Below are 24057 nucleotides of genomic sequence, written 5' to 3' on the forward strand. Positions count from 1 at the left end.
GTCGCACAATACATTTTCTACTACTACCAGTACCAGATCATTAAAGATTCCTGTTTATATTTCCATGCTACGTAGAATTTCATTGGCTTTAAAAATAAACATTTTTCATCTTTTCCGTGGAATACCTGTTAAAAAATGTCACAAGTAACTGGTGCAAATGAAGCTTTCGAGTGGAGTCCACAATCAATAAACACTTGCAGACTTCCACAAGAAACTCAGCACTATGTTCATTTCCGTATTCCTCTTCTCCAGTCTACATTTTGTTGGCCCAGTAAAGGCTTCACCGGGCCCAGACCCTCCCCCACACACCCACCATTGTACTTCTTACATACAGGGGAAATTATGAATGGCTCTCGTGGCCAAATGCGGGCAGAAAAGAGGCAGAAAGGGACTCGGACAATTTTCAAGTGCGAATATCACCTAGGGGTAACGCAGAACGGTCTTCCTGTTTCAAGAGTCCCAAGTTCTCCAACTAAAATTCTTTAAATAAAAGTACCAGCCTACCCCACTCCTCTGGAAACTACAGGAAGAAATGGTTTCTGTTTAGATACCGACTTTTCCCACTCTGACTTCTCTCCTTCGGCCTCCGAGGTTGCGGACGCCCCCATCCCCACGCCGAATACCTCCGCCTCTACGCTCCCCTCCCCCACCGGTGGCCAAGCCCGCCCCCGGCCTCATTTATCTCTGAGCCTTTTCTGAATCGCTCAACCAATCGCAAACGCGAAGCCGAGAGCCAACGCGAGCGCAGGCGGAGGAGGTGTCGCCCAGACACCCGCCCAGGACGCCGCGAGCTCCCATCCCCCACCGCCCCCGGCTCCGGCCGCCCCACTTCCCCCGTGCCAAGGCCCGTGGAGGGTGCACCGGGCGGTGTGCGTCTGCCCGCCTCTCCCGCGTCTGCCCGCCTCTCCCGCTCCCTCCCACCCCACCCGCTAGCTGCGTTTCCGCCCCTGCCAGTTCTGGAAACGTGCTTGCGGCTTTGCCGGGGTTACACTTCAAATGTCATCAAAGCCACAAGGCGGGTTCGAAATTGGGACTCTTTGGTTTTGTTAATTACCTATTTTTAAAAATCGAATATTTGAAACTCCGGTAACTAGAGCTGAGAAATTGCCTAGTTAGCACCTCCACCCATATCTCATTTAAAAAAAAAAAAAATCCTCCCTTTTTTCCTCCCCTCCCCCTCAGGATCCGCCCCGACCAGATAACCCTTTCTAAACTCTGTTGTGACAATCAGGGCCGCCAGCCGCGCTCCCCTCTGCACCCCGGCTGAGGCTCCTTTAGCATTTTTCGCCTTCTTCCTCCTCCCCCTCTCAGGGTCCCTTGCTCATGCTCATTTCCCCTCCCCCTCTTCCTCCTCTCGCTTTTTTTCCCCCGAAACCCACTCTAATTGAGGCGCTGGGATTCCTCACGTGAGACGTTGATTTGTAGTTTGAACACGTGGCTCATTCAAAAAGCCGGACACTCGGAGCGGATTTTTTCCGCCTCCTGCGCCTTCTTCCCTCCACCCCTTCCCCCCTCCCTCCTGCCAGTCACCCTTCTGGGTTTTTTTTATGGGGAGGCGGCGCCTGTCCTCACGTAGTGTGATATTTTCACAGTCCGCTGGCCGATGCCAAAGGGGTTGGGGAGGAAGAGACAAAAAGTAGTTCTCCCCCCCTCCTCTCCTTTTTCTCGCTAATCCCGCCTCCTCCTCAGAGTTAGGAAGACTCGTTGATACGTTTGGGTTGCTGCAAGGCTTTTTCTTTTCTTTCTTTTTTTTTTTTTTTAATACCCAGAAAAAGAAAAACAAGAACCTTCGGATTTGATTTTTCGCTCCTCGTTCTTGTCCTTGGTTCTTACTGTGTTTGTGTGTTTTAACGGCGAGAAGACGAGGGGAACAAAACCCGCCGAAGCCCTCCATCACTGTGGGTGGTTTTAATTTTTCGTTTTTCTCCGAATTTTAAAAAAACAACCACTCTTCACAATGAACAAACTGTATATCGGAAACCTAAGCGAGAATGCCGTCCCTACGGACCTGGAAAGTATCTTCAAGGACGCCAAGATCCCAGTGTCGGGACCCTTCCTAGTGAAGACGGGCTACGCGTTCGTGGACTGTCCGGACGAGAGCTGGGCCCTCAAGGCCATCGAGGCGCTTTCAGGTGGGCCCGCCCCAGCCCCGCCGGCGCTCCTGCCCCAGCCCTGCGCCGCCGGCCGGGGCCTGCCGGGGTTGGGGACCCGGAGCCAGGCCCGCGGCTGCCGCCGGGGGCGTCCACGCAGGGCCCCAGGCCCGGCGGAGGGCGGCGGGGAGGTGGGGCGAGGCCCGGGCGCCCACACGCGTGAGGTCTGGGGTGCTCTCTTCAGCTTGGGCTCCAACCCGGTCCCCCGCGGCTCCCCTCCTCCCGCCGGAGCTTTGCAGGAGGACGGCGGACGCGCTGTCAGAAAGCCGCCGCGCGGGCTCCGAGGGGAGCGGGGCTGGGGGAGGCGCGACCGCGAGCGCAGGACCTTCCCCGATCGCCCCGCCCGGGCCGGGCCCAGGCTCGGGCTCCAGTCCCCGGCACGCCGGGCCTTAGGGGCCGAGCGGGTTCTCCCGTTTCTCTCCCCCCTCCTTTCTCTGCACATTATTATTTATGGTGTTGGTTTCTCAGTCTCCCCCGGTTCGCCTTAGACCCCAGGCGTGGGAGAATGCAAAGTGGCCTCGACCCTGCTGCGGAGTGAGGACTCGGGCTGGTTGGTGCCTAGCGCCGGCGGCCGGGTGCTTCCTCTGGATCCTGAGGGACGCAGGCCAGTGCGACCCGGGTTCCACGCTCCACCTTCCCCGCGTCCTACAAGCCAGGGGGCAGGTGGGCGAGAGCGGCCAGTGGTCGCCGGCAAGGGAGCCCCAACCGCCGCGCCCGGTCCCCCGTTGCTCTCTTCGTCCTGGCCGCGGCTCCGGGGTTGGCGGGGCAAGCTCGGCGCGGCGGGGAACCGTGAGTGGCGAGGCATGCTCGAGTCCCGTGCCCCCCGCCCCGGCAGCCCGTGTGGCAGGCGTCGCGCACTCCTTCGCGCCTTGTTCGTTCTGTGCTGAGATGCGTCTGGCCGTGCATTCTTGTCTGCGCCAACCCTGCGGTCCTCCAGCCTCTCCAGCTACTCCCTGTTCCTGGAGGGCCTGGGCTAGAAGCGGGGAGAAGGGCTCGGGGTCCCCTCCCCAAAAAAAAAAAAAAAAAAGCCAGAGTTTGTCTTATGGGAGTGCGGGGGAAGGTGGGCGGAAGGGCCGCGTCAGTCCTGCGGCTGTCGTAGAGTTGAGTGAACCCTGAGCTGGGCGCTGGAGGCCTGGGGCTAGAATGTTACCCAAGTGGTAGGCCAGCCAATGGACCCTACTCCTCACCCACCTGTAAGTTATACACAGCTCTGAGGGGTCAGCTTTCCTCCCGCGCGTGGCGGGGCTGCCCTCCCTGCCTGAGACGCATCCGGTGCCGGGGGCGGGGTAGGGGGGTATCAGGAAATCACTTGGGTCGCGGTTTAGGCTCTGCCCGTCCTTCGGGAAGAGCCGCTAAACCCGGCCAACGGTGTTGCACTTCTTGTGTATCCGCAGGTAAAGTGGAACTGCACGGGAAATTAATGGAAGTTGAGCACTCTGTCCCAAAAAGACAAAGGTGAGCTTATTTATCGCATTTTCATTAATTCTGTTCTCCCTTATTGGGAAGAGCGATTTCAACACAGCCGAAAACAACTTCTTTTCCTCTGACGCTTTTTGGATTACTGTATGCTGAACGGCTTGGCTTTTCCGTCGTTTATTCCTTGCATTGAAGTTTATGGCAGGTGTGTGTGCGTGCGCTGGTAGGGAATAAAGGTCTCGTCCGTGGCTCCTGCCACCGGGTTATTGGTATAGAAGCTCTCACACCTATATGTTCTCTTAAGTTGCTACAATAGGAAATCAAAGTCTTGAAGGGCAGTTTTGGGAATCTGTAGGAATTAGGAAGCAGTGGGTGACTCTCCCCCACTCCCAACCTGTAAGTTCATGGTAGAGGAAAGCAGCTGCAGACACGTGTGGGTGTGGAGTGTTTTTCCTTCGCTGTCCTGAGTTGGCGGCGATGAGTCTGAGAAGCCTGGGAGGCCGTCTGTATATCTGAGGAGAGGAATTTGCTGATTGGAACACGTGAGTGAACGCCTGGGCTTCTCCTGCCCAGAAGCGCCTTTCAGTCACTTAAGAGTTACACAGGTTGCTGCAAACCAGCCTTTGTCTTCCATCCCCTTCACTCTCCTCCCCGCATCGTCGTCCCCCAGCCGCCCCATATACTTGCTTACAAATAACCACCAAGATATCGTGAGGACTAAAGATTTGTACTACTTAAGCAAGGGAATTGCATTTTTTTGGAGCGCAAGTGTAGTGTGTCACTTTACAGAATGTTTGCAGACTGTTTTAACCGCTGGTGTATTTTGAAGAAATGGCTCCTCTTCTCTTCAAGGGCAGGCCCGATCCCTGCTCTGTAACTAACTGGAGAGGCAGCGCTTCCTTACTGCCGTGCTAGGTTTAGTTTGTGCTTTTCTGAGTTGTGCAAGGTGGGGTTAGGGTTTCTGCCTTTCTCTCTTCCCATCTCCTTGCTCCTAACTCTGGCTAAACAGTAAGCTGAAAGTTAATCTTAAGTAGGGCTGCCTGTGTCTGTGTCTGGTTAGGTATTGGTGAGTGGTGTGCTAGAGGGCGGGAGAGGAGTGCTGTGCATTTCCCTGGTGCTCTGCAGAGAGGTGGCTACACAAAATGTCATCCTGGGCCTATTTCTGTATTGAGCTCTGTTTCAGGTAAAGCTTTTTCACAAGCCTTGTTTTTGTGAAGAGAGATGGATTTTTGTGGATTTCTCTTGTTCATGTGCTTAGTTTTTATTAGGATAGTTGAAAAAGGATTTGCGTGATGAGACAGATTTAGTTCTAGTTGGGAATTTTCGTGAGGTCAAGTTATTTCACATAGTAGAAGGGAATTATTTTTTAAGAGCTTCTAAAATAATAGAACATGTACTGAAAAGTATCTAAACTGATCTCCATTTAATAGGAAGTGGAAAATTGAGGAAAAAGGCACATCTTAAAAATTTAAAGGCATAGTCTGAATTGTAGATCTAGGGTGGGAAAAATGTAGGTACATTCTGCAAATTCTAATTGGTTTCATGTTTAGCCCCAGTGTCCTAATTTTCTTCAAATGTTGGATAAAAAAGAGGCACATGGTTGTGTCGAAGGACTGGCATTTTAACATTTGAGAGTTTCTAAATTTAAACATTTAATGTCTGGCATTTTTCAAATACAATTTATGGACCTGCATGGAAATGTAGATTGCTTGGCTTTGCTCTCCTGATTTTCTTTTCCAGCCTGGTGTGAATTTCCCTCCACCTGTAGGGAATGAGATTGAAAACATCTGGCAACTGCCTTTTACTCTTAAAGGCTTTTGCCCAACCTAAAAACATACTTGTTACTTTATAACGAATAGTTTGTTTTAGGGAAGCATATAAGGTACCATGCCACCAGGGGCAGCAAGTATTCATCAATGGGAGTTTTTTTCGTTTTAGCAATGTAAATTAAAATTTCAGGCTGATTTCGCTTACATTGAAACGCTTAGGATTTTAAATGAGATGTTACTAACAAATAGAAATGAGGACATAGGAGACAACTTTCTACTGATAGGGAGAACAAGTAAGTCCTTTTCTAGGATTGAATTGGCAAAAAAGGGAAGTCGAGGTTTCTTTTCCCTGCCCAGGGAAATCTAATTATATTACAACTTTGTTTTAACTGAAACTTGAAACTGGGATGCAGTTCCCTTATCTGGACTGTTGAACTGTGTGAATAGGCTTTGGGAGGGGGCTGAGAAGATCACTTTGGTGAGCCATGCCTAGCTCCTATAGAAAGGTCAAGAAGTGATATATCGGTGACAGTGAAGTTGAATGCTGCAGACCAATCTTTGCCAAGTGAGCCTGCGGGACTTCTGGGTGGAGTTCTGTTGTGCTTAGCAGTCGCTGCATTCCATCCCATCATCATATGGGCATCTGAGACAGGCACACCCACATGTGCAGCAGTGACCTTTATACCTGCTGTGCAAGGCATGTTGGGAGCCAGGTGCTGAAGAATGCTTATGGCAGCACTCTGAGATGGATGAATGGGATTGCAGCAACTAAATAGGGGAGCAGGCGCAGGAGGAGATTTGATGCTTGGTATGCTGGCCCAACTGTGACTGGGAGCTGAGCTGGGCACAGAACCTTTCAGGAAGGGGCACTGTGGAGCTTGGTTCTGACCAAGCTTAGCTCCTGATTACCGAAGTCTCAGGGGAATGTGGAAGGAATGTTGCCTTTCTGCATTCAGATACCCCTCAGTTAGGGGAAGATGATAGCATTATTTTACTGAGCTTGAGATCCCCTGTGTCCAGAATGAAGAGAAGATTGAGGTGAATATCTGTGATAGTCTTGCACTCTCTGTTGCTGAGGTAAAGAATACAGCACATGAGTACTTGGCGTCACTCTGAAGTATAACCTTTTTTTTTTTTTTGGCTGAAGGCAGACATTTAATGACTGAGCCACCCAGGCACCCCATGAAGTATAATCTTAAATACTCACCCCACTCCCCACCCTGCTTTGGGGGCAAGTGTGGCTGTGAAAATTGTGATTTTTGAAGACTACAGCTCAGTTTGGTTGGAAGAGCCACTGGTATCTTGTGGGACTGCATATGTGCCCCTATGCGATTATGTAAATAGCACCGATATCCTTTTTTGTTATGTTGTGGGCTGTTGGGCATGGGAGAGAGAATGGGAAAGTCGCTGACACTGGGGAACTGACAGGATGGTGGTTTTAGTTTGTTTTCCATGACTTTTTTAAGTTATGAAAAATTTTCACATTTTGTTTTTTTATGGCTTAAACTTGCTCATGATTTAGCTTTCAGCATTGAGTAAGATTGTATGAAGCCAAAACATATTTCAATGAAGGATAGACTAAATGGTAGCATATCGTTGTTAATATTTTTCTGGAAGGCTCCATTAAAACAGACTGGTTTCTAAGCTCACATGATTTTGTTCTTTGTTTCCTTAAAAAAGAAAATAAAGCCAACAACTTATTTCAGTATTAGAATAATGGTTTAACAGTTAAATTAGATAGACATAGCATGTATAAAAGTTACTAGGATTTTAAATGTATCTTAATTTAAATGTCTATTTAAAAGTGCTGCCTTTCTTTTTTTTTTTTTTTTAATTTATTTATTTGACAGAGCGAGAGAGGGAACACAAGCAGGGGGAGTGGGAGAGGGAGAACAGGCTTCCCACGGAGCAGGGAGCCCGGAGCCCGGAGCCCGGAGCAGGGAGTCGGGATCATGAGCTGAGCAGAGGGCAGATGCCTAACGACTGAGCCACCCAGGCACCCTAAAAGTGCTGCATTTTAACAGCTGCTGTATATGGAGTAGGAAGATGGTGCCACAACCAGCAATGTATCCATTAGCCAGGCACATGATCCTGTTGGCTCAGGCCAATAAAAGCTGTTTTTAATGCTGAACATTTAAACATAGGCACGAATAGCTGTGCTGCTCCTTGCTTATCAGTTTGGGACTGGTGAATCTTGTGAATTAGAGCAGTTTCTCACACATACAGAGACTTGAGGTTCTGACTGTTAGGATTCTTTACCAGCCATGAAAGTTTCCTAAGCAGTGTCGTTGGGACGCTCAGTTTAAGGTCAGTAATGCATGACTGCTTAAGTAATTGTAGCCAACAAGATTTTTCTTGATTTCATATTGTTCTTTTAGTACAGCTTGAGAGAGAGTAAAAGATTTCTTAACTTTGGCATTATTTGAATTAAGAAAATATATATGTATAAATGAATGTTGATAAGTCGCTTCTGTGGGACTGTCCACAGTAACAAGGAAGACATTATGGAAACATGACATGTGCCTGGAGCCAGTGGGAATTGAGAATCTTGGCTTCTGCTTCTGGCTTTCCGTTTGATTTGTGTGATCACTTGCATTCTCTGTTCATGCCAAATGCCACTATAATAAACTAACAGGGGGCATATTTTGTTCTGAGTTTTGCCATTCTACTTGAAATGAGTTACCAGCTGGGGCTTAAAAATACCTTTGGAATTAGAGAGATGTGGGGTCTTCCCTGTATGGAATTTGTATTTTCTGTAATATGGCAGTTCAGTTGCTTTTGCACGTGTACCTCTTTCTGGCAGTCAGCAAGAGCGAAATGATCTTTGTCATACTTTGAAATCCTTTAATGAGCCATACCATTGCAGTTAATGTGTTGTTATATAGGTCTTGGATTTTCTATTAAAGTGAAGCTGTTGAGCTTCCTGGATATTTATTTAAACAGTTTTATTGTAATTATCTTCAGCAGTCACCTTCCCTAGAAGTAACTAATTTTTGAATTGTATGATTTATCCATTTATTATGGTATGATTTATTTATCCACCAGCTTTGGTGGTGGGTTTGTTCTGGGAGGATGGAGAATGGCTGTGCTATTCTTAGCCAAGTTTCCTTTATTTACTCTTGCCTCTGATTCAAGCTTCTAGAGTCACAAGACAGGAGGTGGCAGTGTGGTAGCGGTGACCAAGGGATGGGATTGGCGTTTTCAGTTAGGAACTCTGCCCCATAAATCTGAGGTTTTAAAAACTGGCTTGGGGGGCACCTGGGTGGCTCAGTGGGTTAAGCCTCTGCCTTCGGCTCAGGTCATGATCCCAGGGTGCTGGGATCGAGCCCCGCATCCGGCTCCCTGCTCAGCGGGGAGCCTGCTTCCTCCTCTCTCTCTGCCTGCCTCCTCCTCTCTCTCTGCCTGCCTCTCTGCCTACTGTGATCTCTCTCTGTCTGTCAAATAAATAAATAAAATCTAAAAAAAAAAAAACCAAACTGGCTTGGTCTTGCAGGGTTTTTCTTGAAAGCTGGTGGCAAATAGTTTCCAGTGCTCCATTAAAACTGAGGGTGTAATTTATCATGGTCTGAAATTGCTGTTTGGCAAGTATTGGTAAATAAACAGTTATAAATATTATAGTATGTGGACTTTGTTGCCCTGAAGGGGAATACATAGTACATAAATTATGCATTTTAGAGAATTATCATGAGACCATTTAACTTGACTAGGAAGTAGTTTGAAATTATTATAGATGTATTCTTTGAGGAACCTAATGAAACTATACGTTTTGTTTTGTTTTGTTTTTATTTTCAAGTGACCTCAGGGCAGGGCTCAAACTCACAACCCTGAGATCAGTAGTTTCATGCTCCATTAGCTGAGCTTACCAGGCACTCCAAGTGGAGCTATAAGTTGAGAGTGGTCTAAGTCTTTAGCTGGCATTATCAGTTAGTTGTTTAGAAGTTGAGTCCATTGCTATCATGGTGTTTCAGTTATTTCTTACTTCTTAATAAACTACCCCAAAACCTAGTGACTCAAAACAACTTATTCTTCCTCATGATTCTGTGGGTCTGCTTGGTGGTTGGTTCTGTTCCACATGGTGTCATGCTGGGTCCTTGGCTGAGCTGGTCTAAAAGGTCCAAGAAGGCTTCATTCACATGGCTGGCCTCTTCGTGCTGATGCACATGACTTCTCCCCACATGGTATCTCAGTGCTGTGTAGTAGCCCTTGGCGACCAAGTGAGAGTAGGTAGAAGCTGTTAGACTTCTTAAAGGCTAGGCCCAGAATTGGCACATTATCCTATCCATTTTGTCAATCAGGGCAAGTCACAAGGCCAGCACAGATTCAAGGAAGTATGGAGATAGTCTCCATCTCTTGATAGTAGAGTGGCATGAATGTACGGAGAGGAAGGAATTGATGGTGACCATCTTTGTAAATTCTCTTACATAAATGGAAGGAGAGCAGGACTAGTTTCCTCCAAGTGATTGGAACATAAAATATCTGAAAAATACATTTAGCACTAGAATTGGGGAGGCAGTTCTCATTGTAATATCCTGGCAAGAGATCATATTAATTAGCTTTGGAGGTGATGAATAGTGGTCAGTGTCTGTATATTTCTAAGAAAGAACTAAGAGGATTTGCTGATGGATTAGATGAGAATTAGGAGAAGAGTAAAGCAGGACAAGAAGATTTTTTTGGTGAGAAAAACTAGATGGAATGGAAGGTGGTCCCATTTATCAGAATGGAGAGTATTGGGGAAGGAACAGATTCTTGGGTAGAAATCAGGAGCTTCACTTTTGGCATATTATGTCTCTGATGCTTGTTAGTTTTTTTTTTTTTTGTTTTGTTTTTTTTTTTCCTTTTAAGATTTTACTTATTTTACAGAGAGAGAGAGAGGGAACACAAGCAGGGGGAGTGGGAGAGGGAGAAGCAGGCTTCCCGCTGAGCAGATAGCCTGACGTGGGGCTCGATCCCAGAACCCTGGGATCATGACCTGAGCCGAAGGCAGATGCTTAATCGACTGAGCCACCTAGGTACCCCCACTTGTTAGAAAGTTGAGTGAAGAAGTCAATCGGTAGTTGGAAATACCAATTTGGAGGGTAGGAATTGGAGGTGAAAATTGGAGATGTCACTAGCTTGTGATGTTTAAAATCATGGGATCAGACAAGATTACAAAGGGACTGAGTATGGGGCTTTAGGAGGAAGGAGAAACCAGCAAAAGAGAGTGAGAGAGGCCATTAAGGTAAAGGAAGGAAGCAGAGTGAACTGCTTCTGGGAGATTCATGGAAAAAAACAAAACAAAACAAAACAAAACGAAAGAAAAAGCCTGTGGATAAGGAAGGTGTCATCAGCTGTATAGAATACCACTGAAAGTTTGTGATTTAGATGGATTCATGTGAGTGGGGATGGTGGTAAGTTGCAGCCTTTGGGTTTGGCATTAGATAGATGGAGAGTGATTTATGAATTTTGGAGCAACCTGGAATATAGCCTTTCTTTCAGGATTCATTTATTAGTATCTCATTTTTTTTTAAACTTTCCAGAAATATCTGTGAGTGTGTTCTATTTATAACCTGCTAGAGATGGAAGAGTCCTAAGTTTAGTAGATCCTCTTGCCAGTGGACAAGACTTGTTGCAGTTGACCTGCTTTCTGGCATCTGTTTCAACATTTCTGGTGACTGAGCTTATTTTCTAGGTTACCCATTCTACTTTTTATTAAATATACATTTGGAAACTCCTTTGAAGCTGTCTTAGGTTTCAAGGCAGTGTAGACCAGGTGCAGTGCTTTTCTGTGGTTATCTAAAGACTTGTTTTTAGGGGTGCCTGGGTGGCTCAGTCGGTTAAGTGTCTGCCTTTGGCTCTGGTCATGATCCAGGGTCCTGGGATTCAGCCCTGCATCAGGCTCTCTGCTCAGTGGAGAACGTGCTTCTCCCTCTGTCTCTGCTGCTCCCCCTGCTTGTGCACACTCTCTCTCTCTGTCAGAAAAAAAAAGGTGGGGGGTGCCTGGGTGCCTCAGTGGGTTGAGCCTCTGCCTTTGGCTCTGGTCATGATCTCAGAGTCCTGGGATTGAGCCCCACATCGGGCTCTCTGCTCAGCGGGGAACCTGCTTCCCCCTCTCTGCCTGCCTCTCTGCCTACTTGTGATCGCTGTCTCTGTCAGATAAATAAATAAAATCTTAAAAAAAAAAAGACTTGATTTGAGTATGTTAACTAACTGAAATTAAAAAGTTAAAGACTTGATTTGACAAACAAGGTTGAATCTATTGGCCAGTACATTTATGGATATCATGGACTAAGTTTAAAATACTTCAATCACTTTGTTATTTTAGGATGCTGGAATAAGTAAAGCATTCCTTCCATTTTATTCATAAAAATTTAGCTATAAGAAATACAAGAAACCTTTTGTAAGTACCCTAAATTCCCTCATTTTTGCATATTGAAAAATCTGGTCTTTGGTAAAGCAGCTTTCTCCTCAAATTATGAATCCTGGTTTTGGCCTCAGTGGTCACCAAAACTAGGTGATCTGTTATAATCAGTTGATTTGAAACCAGTGACTAGATCTCAGTAACTCTTTTTAGGACTTGGTTTATGCAAGTCCTTTGATTAGTCAAATACTACTTTTTTTTTTTTTTAAGATTTTATTTATTTATTTGACAGACAGAGATCACAAGTAGGCAGAGAAGCAGGCAGAGAGAGGAGGAAGCAGGCTCCCCGCTGAGCAGAGAGCCCTACTCGGGGCTCGATCCTAGGACCCTGGGATCACGACCTGAGCCGAAAGCAGAGGCTTTAACCCACTGAGCCACCCAGGCGCCCCCAAATACTACTTTCAAAATGTGTTAAATATCTGCTATTTTAAGAAAGGAATACCAATAAAAATGAGACACCGTAACATATTTTTTTAGTGCTATTAGTTCTACCAAAGGATTCTCCATAAAGGCCTGAGAGAAGTGACTTGCCCAGGGCACTGCAGGAAATTAGTGGAACCCCATTTTCCCCTTCCTTTGACTCTGCCCTGCCTTCATTCCTTTCATTTAAGTTGTCATATCCTGAAAGTAGCTTACACAGCAGCCTGATCATGTTTGCAGTGGCAAGTTGGAGCAGAGATGTCCTATTTCTTGCTTTCTCTGAAGAAAAAAAGAAGTCTTGTTTGTCTTCTTTGAAGGTTGATTTATTGTCTTCCTGTAGGAAAGAGAGAAGTTCAGGTAGTCTGGGGCTTACTACAGAATAAAAGTATCTGGACATCCTATCGTAAGATGGAAAGGCAAACCGCTTCTTCCTTGAAGGTTTTTTTTTTTTTTTTTTTTTTTTTTTTTTTTTTAGCAGCTTAATCTTAATACAAATGAATTGCGGAGAAGCTGGAGGGGGCCCTAAGGAGGTATGAGAGTAGAACAGAGGGCAGGAGGAAGTAGATGCCCTGGCTTTATCTCAGGCTTGTGATTGTGACTCACGGGGTTTGTTTTAGATTGCAAAAGAGGTAGGAGTGTCTGGAGTGGAGTCCACCGTGCCTGGTTGTCCCACCTCCTTAACAAATTTAGTAAGATCCTGGCTTGCAGAAAGAAATCTTTTAAATTTGGAATATTGTTAAGAAGAGGGAGAAATTGTGCTGGAACTTTTTGATGAGGAGCTCTGGTGCTTGTGCCATGGGGGCCCTTGTTGAACTGAAAGGTATTGCCAGAGAATGTGGGATGTGAGGTCCGAGATCTGGGTTGAATCCCAACTCCATTTTCTAAATACATGATGTTGATTAATGCTGAGGAAATTGAGGTCTGGGGAGGTTTGAATGGTGAATACTGCCTGATAGGATCCTGGGGACAACGTGTGTAAAGCATCAATGTGGTATTATTCCATAGTAACTTCAGTGGCAGCTGTTGTATTTTTGCCCTCGGGATTTAAGTATGAAGGCTGGATGTAGATTATATTTGGTGATAACAGAAATACAGAAAACTTGTTCTGGTTTTGGTTATGGACTCATGTAAGTAGAAATCTGTGGTGGTGTGTTTGTTTTTATTTCACTGGGTGTGTTAATACCTTTTTTGAAATTACTGTATAACCTAGATACAGTAATATATATATATTAAGTAAACAACGTGAATTTTTATATATGTATTGCATTCAAATTAATTCAAAACACAAGAAAATCATCTCCATCTATTTCCCTGGTCTTAGAGCTGGTAGTTTCATATATTCCAGAAATTCTTCTATGCATGTATCAACAAACTTTTTTTTTTTTTTTTTTTTTAAGATTTTATTTATTTGACAGCACAGGCAGGGGGAGTGGCAGGCAGAGGTGAGGGAGAAACCGGCTTTGTGCTGAGCAGGGAGCCCGATGGGACCCTGGGATCATGACCTGAGCTGAAGGCAGAGGCTTTAACCCACTGAGCCACCCAGGCGCCCTGGTATGTAGCAGTTTAACTGTTCTTTTCATAGTAGTCTCAGTTGAGTGTCTTTTTATGTCCTAGGACTATTGGTTAGGTATTTTTATAAGGTAAATTCTTAGATTGGGAATTGCTGTGACAGGAGATCTGCACATTTAAATTTGTAAGTGCTCTGCCAAAAACACTTAACTTATATTGACGTGGTTAGTCATAAGACAACCAAGAGAGCAGTTTTATTTTTCTTCTTCTTTTTTTTTGTTATGAAACTCTTTACGAATTTGTGGGTCATCCTTGCACAGGGGCCATGCTAATCTTCCCAGTATTCCAGTTTTAGTATACATGCTGCCAAAGTGAGCTCAAGACACTAGTTTTCAATGAAGTATGCAATAAGACAGTTTGGTTAAAAATTGTCTTTTCAGGCATGGATGACTGTATGACTCTAGGTATAGCCTTATTCTTTATATCATGGGTGTTGTGCTAACTCTGACAAGTCTAGGTCCTTATTCATTTGTGCCCTTTGTATGTGAAAATTAATCTAGAAACTATAACAATTAAGTTCTGGTAACTTTTAGCCCGAATACATAGGGTTTGTATTCTCCCATTCTTAGCACCTTGAATTTGGGATTGTACCTCAGGGACTAATAATATTTTATTGCAGTGAGAACTCTACTAAGTCATATTTTGAGGAAAAATTTGATTAAAAACTAGTTTCCAAAGCAGAGTGCTATTCAGCTTTCCTAGGTGGGCAGATGATGATTGGGGGCTTAATTAAAAGAACCTGTCTGGCTTCCAGTTAGGGAATAAGTCATGGGGGATGCAAGGAGGCCATAGGGAATGTAGTCCATGGTGCTGTAGTAGCCTTGTGTGGCGGGAGATGATGGCTACACTTGTGGTGAGCAGAGCACAACATACAGACTAGTTGAATTGCTGGTTGTACACCGGAAGCTAATGTAACGTTGCACATCAACGTTTAAAAGATCCTTTAAAACAAAAGGAACCTATGATGGTAAAGCTGTTTGAAAAGTGATTGTGTTCTCCCCCGTGACTCCCAAATGTCTGTTTTAGGGGCACCTGGATAGTTCAGTCAGTTAAATATTGGGCTCTTCATTTCAGCTCCAGTCTGGATCTCAGGGTGGCGAGTTCAAGCGCAGCATTGGGTTCTACACTGGACGTGGAGCCTACTTTAAAAAAAAGTGATTACCAAATGTTTGTTTTAAAAGTTAGCTGCTCTTGGAAAAATGTTGAAGCTCTTGTTTTTTGTTTTTTGAGAGAAAAGTGTGGTTGAAAATTTTAATTTAATTTTTTAAAAAAGATTTTATTTATTTGACAGAGAGAGGTCACAAGTAGGCAGAGAGGCAGGCAGAGAGAGGGGGGAAGCAGGCTCCCCACTGAGCAGAAGAGCCCTATGTGGGGCTTGATCCCAGGACCCCGAGATCATGACCTGAGCTGAAGGCAGAGGGTAACACACTGAGCCACCCAGGTGCCCTGAAAATTTTAATTTTAAAATAATCTTAGAATTTTTGGGTGCTAATTTACCAACTTCTGCATTTTTGAGTTTCAGAAATGAATTTATTTCCCATGGCAGATGTAAATTTTTAGTTTAACAAGCACAGTGTGAGCACTTGTGCTCAAGGTCAGTTGAATGCTAGATTTCAGGAGCTAGAAAGAATAAGATACTTGTTCTGAAAAAAAAAAAAAAAAGTACGTGGAATAGAGTGGCTCTCACTTTGTTCTCCTTCAATGCCTGGGTGATATTTTTATCTTGAACACCAGCAGTGGCTCACTGTGGCATTGATCCAGAGGGTGGATGAATATCTCTGCAGGGAAAGAGAAGGCGTAAATATGTCATGAGTATGTATGGTGTGCCCCAGAAACACAGGTTGGGGGGCACTAGGCTTAGGTGGGTACTGGTAAAGCCAGCCATGCATAGGTTCAGAGGAGGGATGTGAAGGTAGATGGAGGCTCTGTGCAGTGGGAATGGAAAAGGCAGGAGGGACAGCAGGAGCCAAGGCATGTGAGTGTGAAATATCCCGGTGTGTGCGGGGGGAACTACAAGCTGTTTGGGATTAGAGATGCTCAACTGTGAGGCTGGATAGTGGTTGAGGCTGAGCCTAGAATGGGGGTGAGAACAGCCCGGGTGCTTGAGGAGTGACTATTACTTTAATTCTTGATGTGTTTAACTTTCAGAGGTCAGTCAGTTTAGTTAATGCCATTTAGCAGATGGTTTTTGGGATCATCATGCAAGGCTTGATACCTAGATTACTTCGGGGTTCTGCTCCCCAGAGATCATCTTGAAATGCTTTTACCTTTGAAGTACTCCATGAAAATGACTGTGCCCCAATAAACTGTGGGATTTAAGGCTGTTCTTAGGACACTCTCTGACAGGGTAATTAACGGTAAATCGTGATGTGATGAGGAACCCCGTAGTAAGACTGACTGTGTTGTTATATTACCTTTTTTAGGTTGTGTATGACAAGACAGTCATCAGTAGTGATGACTAAAACACCTGGCGTTCTGATTTTTATTTATTAAGGCATTTTAAGAGATAGAATGAACCGTTGGAGAAAAGTGAGACACTTCTGTGTGCACACACGATTAACTGAGCAAAATTAGGGGCCACAGCAAAGCACAGCAGGAGGGAGGGCCAGTGACATTTTGCTTGGAATCACCTAGACCTCAGTTAGAATCCTTGTTCAGCTCTGTGATCCTGGGCACACCGATTAAACTCACCACACCTCTCAGTTTATCTAGAAATAGGGGCAATAAAACTTAATGCACAAGATTATCAGGAATTAAATTATGTTTGTAAAGGATTCCTTGGAGTATCTGACACCTAAGTGGTATTGTCTCGTATTAATAAGTTTGTGTATTTACATGTGGCAATTGAAAATAAAATATAATTATACCGGGGTTGCTGGGTGGCTCAGTCAGTTAAGCGGCTGCCTTCGGCTCAGGTCATGATCTCAGGGTCCTGGGATTGAGCTCTGCATTGGGCTCCTTGCTCAGCTGGGAGCCTGCTTCTCCCTCTGCTGCTCCCCCTGCTTGTGCGTGTTCTCTCTCTCTCTGTCAAATAAATAAATCTTTAAAAAAAAGGTAATTAATTATTCCTGCATAAACCCATGGTTTGTGTCTCATATGCACATAAAAAGCTTTCACATTTCTTCTTAGAATATGAGTGTGTTGTGAATAATACTTTGTACTTTGGATCTAGACTGGTAGCTTTTAGGATCCCTAAAATCTATCTAGATGTGAAATTGACTTGGGATACTGTTTAAAAAAAATAGATTAGGGCACCTGGGTGGCTCAGTGGGTTAAGCCTCTGCCTTCGGCTCAGGTCATGATCTCAGGGTCCTGGGATCAAGTCCCACGTAGGGCTCTCTGCTCAGCGGGGAGCCTGCTCCCCCCGCCCCCCGCCTGCCTCTCTGCCTACTTGTGATCTCTGTCAAATAAATAAATAAAATATAAAAAAAATTAGATTAGGGAGAGGCGCCTGGGTCAGTTAAGCATCTGCCTTCGGCTCAGGTCATGATCCCAGAGTCCTGGGATCAAGCTCCGCATCATGTGGGGTTCCCTGCCATGGGGAGCCTGCTTTTCCCTCTGACCGCCCCCCCATGTGCGTATGCACTCCCACTCACAAAAATAAATAAAATCTTTAGAAAAATAGATAAGTAACTATTAATTTCAAAGAGGGAGAAAACAGTATGAAAACGTACAGAAAATAAAAGTAAAATATACAAAAAAAGTGGGAGTTCAGAAGGAAATATCTGAAAGGCCAATGTACTTAGGAAGGAAATATCTGAAAGGCCAATGTACTTAGTTTTACTAGTTACTAGATGAATGACAATTGTAATGGCAATTTTTGCCAATCACGTTGGGAAAAATGAACAAGATTGATAATATCTGGTGTTGGCAAGAGTGTGAAGGAATAGGCACTCATAAGCTAGAGAGTAAATTGGCAGACTTCTTGGTAGGTCAGTATCTGGTAGAACTTAACGTGTAACTTACTGTCCCTCAAACAAGTGTATGAAGTGTATGAAGAAAATCCAGCCTCACACAGATGTATAGTTGGAAAAGGAAAGGGATATTTTAATCATCTTTTTAGATAATTGCGGATATTCTTTGCTCCCACATTAAAACTCAACAAGTGGTAGTTTTTTAAAGGCTAGTTGAAATGTGGGATATGGTATCAGTGTGAAATCCTATCAGTGAATTCTATACTAATAGGTTAGAATCCACTCTACTCTCTTGCACTTTGTATGGCTCCTTTATCCTTAAATATTGGGAAACTGTCAAAGCTTACAGTTGGCCAAAATTTTGACTTTTTTACTTAAAATCTCCAACTTAGTCATTGCCAACAAATACTGTTAGTTTTTCTTGAAGTGACTGTTTGACCTTTTTCTCTTTTGAGAAAGGTCCGCCGGATATGCAAGCTTAAATAAACATAGTTTGTCTGTAGCTCTCTCAAGCAAAAATGGTGCTCTGTGAAGAAAAGAGGCCGATTCAGTCTTGCATCTCAAACCACACTGCACGGTGCTTTTTCTCCAGGAAAAGCTGTGAGAGACAGCAGGAGCACTTTATGCATACTGTCCTTTTCTTCACATAATTGTTGACAAGACGTGTACCCAAGGGTTACTGAAGAAAATCAATAGTTTTTACTGCTTCATCGAGGACATTTAAAAATGAAACTTGGATGGTATTTTACTGTGAATGCTTGTGAAGAAAGTAATGATGACTACAGCTGAGTGCTGCTGCCTTGATTCATGCCAAGCCGCCAGCAGTTTACCAACCCTTGTTTTTGCCCCGTTTGCTTCAGTGCAAATGTCAACACAGTGAAAAGAGCAAATAACATCTTAGTGTTATAAAAATAGTTTTGACGGGGTGCCTGGGTGGCTAAGTCAGTTAAGCATCTGCCTTCAGCTCAGGTCATGGTCCCAGGGTCCTGGGATGGAGCCCTGCATCCGGCTCCTTGCTCACGGGGGGCCTACTTCTCCCTCCGCCTGCTGCCCCCACTGCTTGTGCTCTCTCTCTCTGACAAGTAAAATCTTGGAAAAAAAAATGCTTTTGATTCCTTCCCTCTTGACAGTCTCGGGGGCCCCCAGGAGTCCACATACTATATAATGAGAATTGCTGCTCTACACTAATGTGATATTTGAAATTATTTGGATTAGGTTCTCCTGTGGATATGTATTTACATCATCACACAACAGATGGCAAGAACAAGTGAGGATTTTCTGCAATTCCATGGCATGTTAGTCTCGATAGGGAGTTTTATACAAGTAGGTTTGTGAAAAACAGGTGGGGGAAGAGAAAACAAAACAAAAGAAAATAAGCACAAAGGAAAAATCTAGGTGTATGAAGGATAAAATAATTAGAATAAATAGTTGGGGAGTACTTAAAACAAATGCACATGAGTGAAATGAAATGAGTTTGGAGATTTAGGGACCCACAGTCATGCTTGAAGTTGCTTAAACCAAAGCGAACCCCACATGCTGTTGGCTACATGTCTTGCCTCAGGAAATGAAAAGTCTTCAGTACCTTTGTTGTTTGTAGGACATTGAAATCTAATCAGAATCTCCATGCATCATCAGAGTTTCTTTTGACAGTTGAGGTGTTTTGAGGCTGGAAGTTGGTGACTCACTGTTTGTAATGATGACCAAGTGAAGAGTCCTACCTCTGACCTATGTCAGCCAGCCTTCCTTGCCCTAAGGAACTGTTGGTTAAATATAGAAAATAACTACCTTTGTTGGTATCACAGGAGGGGTACTTTTCTTGTCATAGACAATTTTTTTCTTTAAGAATTATAATACAACAAATGACCTTTCATGTTATTTCACCAAGTCTTTTCCATTCTGTATATTTTTCTGGTTTGAGAAAGCTTGGTAACTTGCCATTATGTTATCTTTTTGCAAATGGTTCTGTTTTGCTGATCTTGGATGTTAGCAGTTTTTATTTTTTATTTTATTAAGATTTATTTTGAGAGAGAGCCTAGCCTGTGTGTGTGTATGAGTGTGCCTGACTTGGGGAGGGGTAGAAGGAGAGATTCTCAAGCAGACTCCCTGCTGAGTGTGGGCCTGTGGTGGGGCTCCATCTCACAACCAATGACCTAGATCATGACCTGAATAAAAAATCAGGAGCTGGACACTTAATCAAATGAGCCACCAGCTACCCCTGATCTTGGCAGTTTTTAAATGACTGATTTAACAGATTTTTAAGTGTTTACTACTAAGGAGTGCTTTAGGTTCTTGGAGAGAGAATTAAATGGAAGGTAGGAACTTAGTCCTGAAGCATAGGCTGTAGAGTGACACTGCCCATTAGAGCAGCCACTGTCCACAAAGTGCCTCTCTGAGCAATTGAAATGTGGCTAGTCCAAGTTCAGTTGTTGGGTATGTATAAAATATACACTGGATTTTGAAGACTCTTGAAAAAGAATATAAAATAGCTCATGGATAATTTTTATGTTGATTTCACCTATTTCTTTTTACTCTAAGTTGCTACAGGAAAATATTATATATGTAGCTTGTAGTTGTAGCTTGTGTTATTTCTGTTGGACAACACAGATACAGAGAGGAGATACGGACAAAATAAATAAGTAATTGTGGCATATTGAAGACTACGGAGAAAGATAGGGTGAGGAAGAATGAGACAACTGGCAGGGGGTTGGTTTTGATTTTTTCACATTGGATGATTGGGAAAGTCCTCACCTATATGGTGCTGCATGAGCAGAGGCTTACAGAAGGTAAGGGACTGCGATGAGCAGGCAAGTAGGTGCTAAGTGGGGATGAGTGACCCCAGCAGAGGGGGACAGCCAAAGTCCATGTGTGCTCACTGCCTTTCTAGTCAATAAGGAGGCCATCATGACTGGAGTAGAGCAGAAGGAGAGCCACAGGAAATGGAGAAGTGGTAGATAGGAACAGAATGAGAGGAAGCCATGGATAGTTCTTTTTTTTTTTTTTTTTAAGATTTTATTTATTTATTTGACAGATCACAAGTAGGCAGAGAGGCAGGCAGAGAGAGAGAGAGGAGGAAGCAGGCTCCCCACTGAGCAGAGAGCCTGATGCAGGACTCGATCCCAGGACCCTGAGATCATGACCTGAGCCGAAGGCAGAGGCTTTAACTCAGTGAGCCACCCAGGCACCCCCATGGATAGGTTGGTTGGTCTTTCTTTCTTTCTTTCTTTTTTTTTTTTTTTTAGATTTTACTTACTTATTTGGAGTGAGCACGTACACATGCACAAGCCAGGGAGGAGCAGAAGGAGAGGGACAAGCAGACTCTGCTGAGAGCAGAGCACCATGCAGGGCTCAATCTCATGACCCTGAGATCATGACCTGAGCTGTAATCAAGAGTTGGACCCTCAACCAACTGATCCACCCAGGTCTCCTGGAAGGGTTTTTATTTTTTTATTCTTTTTTTTTTTTTTTTTTTTTTTTAAAGATTTTGTTTGACAGAGAGAGATCACAAGTGGGCAGAGAGGCAAGCAGAGAGAGAGGAGGAAGCAGGCTCCCCGCAGAGCAGAGAGCCCGATATGGGACTCGATTCCAGGACCCTGAGATCATGACCTGAGCTGAAGGCAGAGGCTTAATCCACTGAGCCACCCAGGTGCCCCTGGAAGGGTTTTTAGAAGGGACAGTTGTGATGAGATTTATCTTTGAAAGGGAAATCTCTCAGAATAGACCATGGTGAGCTGGTGGGATGGGATCAGGGAGACTAGTTAGGAGAAGATTATAATTGTAGGTAGAGATGGTAATAGTGGGACCAGAGCTATTGAGGTGTTTGTGGTATTGGTGATGGATGATTAGAATCTATTTTCTTTTCTTTTTTTTTTTTTTTTTTAAGATTTATTTATTAATCAGAGAGAGAGGGGCAGCGATAGCGTGAGTGGGCAGGAGCAGAGGGAGAGAATCTTTCAAGCAGACTTTACATTGAATGTGGAGCCCAGTGTGGGGCTCGATCCCATGACCCATGAAATCGTGATCTGAACTGAAACCAAGAGTCAGAGGGTTAACTGAACCACCCAGCCAGCCCTAGACTCTTCTCTTTTGAGCAAAGATGGAAGAACTGGGTGTAGGGAGTGATGAAGGAACCAAGGATACCTTGACAGTTTATATATCTGTAGCAACTGGAAAAATGAAGTTTTCACTAATTGTGATGAACAAGATTGTGGAGTGCTATGATGAGGGATAGGGGAGACAATGAGTTCAGTTTGGTCAGGTTAAGTTTGAGATCCCTATTAGACGTGTAGAGATAGGACAGTGAATAGATAGTAAACAGGAGGGGGAACCAGTGATGGATGGAGCCCAAGGACAGGTCCAAGAGGTTGGAGGAGAATCTTGAAAAAGTACCTGGAAGTCAGATACTTGATGACCGTGTTTAGTAGAAAGAGTCATCACTTGTGACAATTAATTTAGAATAGGGCGAGAATGGAGTTGACAACATTATCATACTGGTGTTTTGATAGGTGGAGTTTTGATGGAGCAGTAGGACTGAAACCCTGAATTGTGTGGGTTTGTGAGCAGACAGAAGGAGAAAAGGTAGAGACAGTGAGCCTGGATAGGCTTTCAGGTAGATTGCTGTAAAGACATGAGAGAAATGGGATGGTAGTTGGAGGGGTTGTGGTCTAAAGGGAGAGCTTTAAAAGCTTTTTACTTCGATTTATAGTAAAGTTGTAAATACAGTACAGATGATCCATACTCCCTCTATCTAGTTGTCCCATCTTAGTTTGGACTACTGGGTTTTTTCCAGAAATTTTGAGGGTGAGTTGCAGAACTGCCATTCACCTCTAAATACTTCAGTACGTTTCCTAAAAACAAGAACATTCTATTACATGACTATAGTAAAACTATCAAAACTAAAAGGTTAACACTGATAGAGTAGATTTTAATCTACAGATGTTTAGATTTTGCCTATCGTCCCACTGTCTTTTTTTTTTTTTTAATCCAAGATTATATATTGCATTTAGTTGTGATGTTTCTTTGGTTTTATTTATTTATTTGACAGAGAGTGAGAAAAGGAAGACAAGCAAGGGGGAGTAGGAGAGGGAGAAGCAGGGTTCTGGCTGAGCAGGGAGCCCGATGCAGGGCTTGATCCCAAGACCCTGCAATCATGACCTGACAGTTAACTGACTGAGCCACCCAGATACCCCTCAAATAAAATTTTATAAAAAAAAAAAAAAAAAAAAAAAGTGTTTTGGAAGTTGGGAGGGAGGAAATTGTGGTAATATAGTATGTTCAATACTATTAAGAATAGTGGAGTCTTTTTTTTTTTTTTTTTTTTTTTTTTTTTAAAGTAAACTGTGTCCAGTGTGGGGCTTGAACTGATGACCCGGGATCCAAGAGTCACATGATTCAAGGACTGAGCCAGCCAGGTGCCTCCAAAATAGTGAAGTCTTGATTGAGGAATAAAGTAAGTTTTCCTATATCTGGGCTGATAATACATTAAAACTTGTTTATTTTAAATTTTAATTTATTATTATTATTTTTTAAAGATTTATTTGAGCAAGAATGTGCATGGCAGGCGGCATGAACAGGGGACGGGCAAAGGGAGAGGGAGAAGCAGGTTCCCTGGTGAGTAGGGAGCCTGACCCTGGGGCTTGATCTCAGGACCCCAGGATCACAAATGTCTTTGTTATTAATAGGATGTTAACAATGTTTCATTTCCTTATTAGTACTTGTTACAGATTAACATAATTTTCTGCAGATTCCAGCCTGTGCTTTATTCCCATCATTAATTATGGGAATAAGAAATGTGTTGTGCAGTATTGACCCAAAATAAAAAAACTAAACCCCCAAAACTGGGGTGCCTGAGTTGCTCAGTCGGCTAAGCATCTTTGTCTCTGGTCATGATCCCAGGGTCCTGGGATTGAGCCCTGCATGGCGCTCCTGGCTCAGGAGGGAGTCTGCTTCTCCCTCTTCTTTTCCCCCTGCTCATGCCGTCTCTTTCTTTCTCAAATAAATCTTAAAAAAACAAAAAAACAACCCAATCCTATGAAAATTTTAGATCATTCCATTTAAAGGGCATGTACATAACATATTACATTAACTGGAATTAGTTCAGTGCTCTAAGTTTAATTCTTAGTATTTTTTTTCCCCCAGCTTCTTTGTTTTTAAGATATTATTTTTAAGCAAATCTCTACACCCAATTTGGGGCTTGAACTCAGAACCCCGAGATCAAGAGATGCATGCTGTAATGACTGAGCCAGCTGGGTGCCCCTCAACTTGGTTTTTTTTGTTGTTGTTGTTTTGTTGTTTTTTTAAGATTTTTTATTTATTTATTTGAGAGAGAGAGACCACAAGTAGACAGAGAGGCAGGGGAAGCAGGCTCCCCGCTGAGCAGAAAACCCAATGTGGGGCTCGATCCCAGGACCCTGCGATCATAACCT

The 24057-nt window shown here is 44.0% G+C and overlaps 1 protein-coding gene and 1 non-coding gene across 3 annotated transcripts in view; one reads left to right on the forward strand and one right to left on the reverse strand.

Annotated features, from left to right (window-relative positions):
* Window positions 1-1652: 1652 nt before the first annotated feature.
* The window catches only part of IGF2BP3 (insulin like growth factor 2 mRNA binding protein 3), a 140677-nt gene continuing 118272 nt past the window's right edge, over window positions 1653-24057 (forward strand). For both annotated transcript variants that reach the window (XM_032873271.1, XM_032873281.1), the window contains exons 1-2: window positions 1653-2132; window positions 3545-3605. In XM_032873271.1, the coding sequence (XP_032729162.1) occupies window positions 1958-2132; window positions 3545-3605 (236 nt within the window). In that variant the 5' untranslated portion in view covers window positions 1653-1957. The remainder of the gene's footprint in view (window positions 2133-3544; window positions 3606-24057) is intronic.
* LOC116878844 lies at window positions 13937-14040 on the reverse strand. The gene has a single exon (XR_004384893.1). It is a non-coding gene; the product is annotated as a U6 spliceosomal RNA (small nuclear RNA).

Source organism: Lontra canadensis, unplaced genomic scaffold (genome assembly GCF_010015895.1).
Source record: "Lontra canadensis isolate GAN:19392208 unplaced genomic scaffold, GSC_riverotter_1.0 scaffold2, whole genome shotgun sequence".
Lineage (NCBI taxonomy): Eukaryota > Metazoa > Chordata > Mammalia > Carnivora > Mustelidae > Lontra > Lontra canadensis.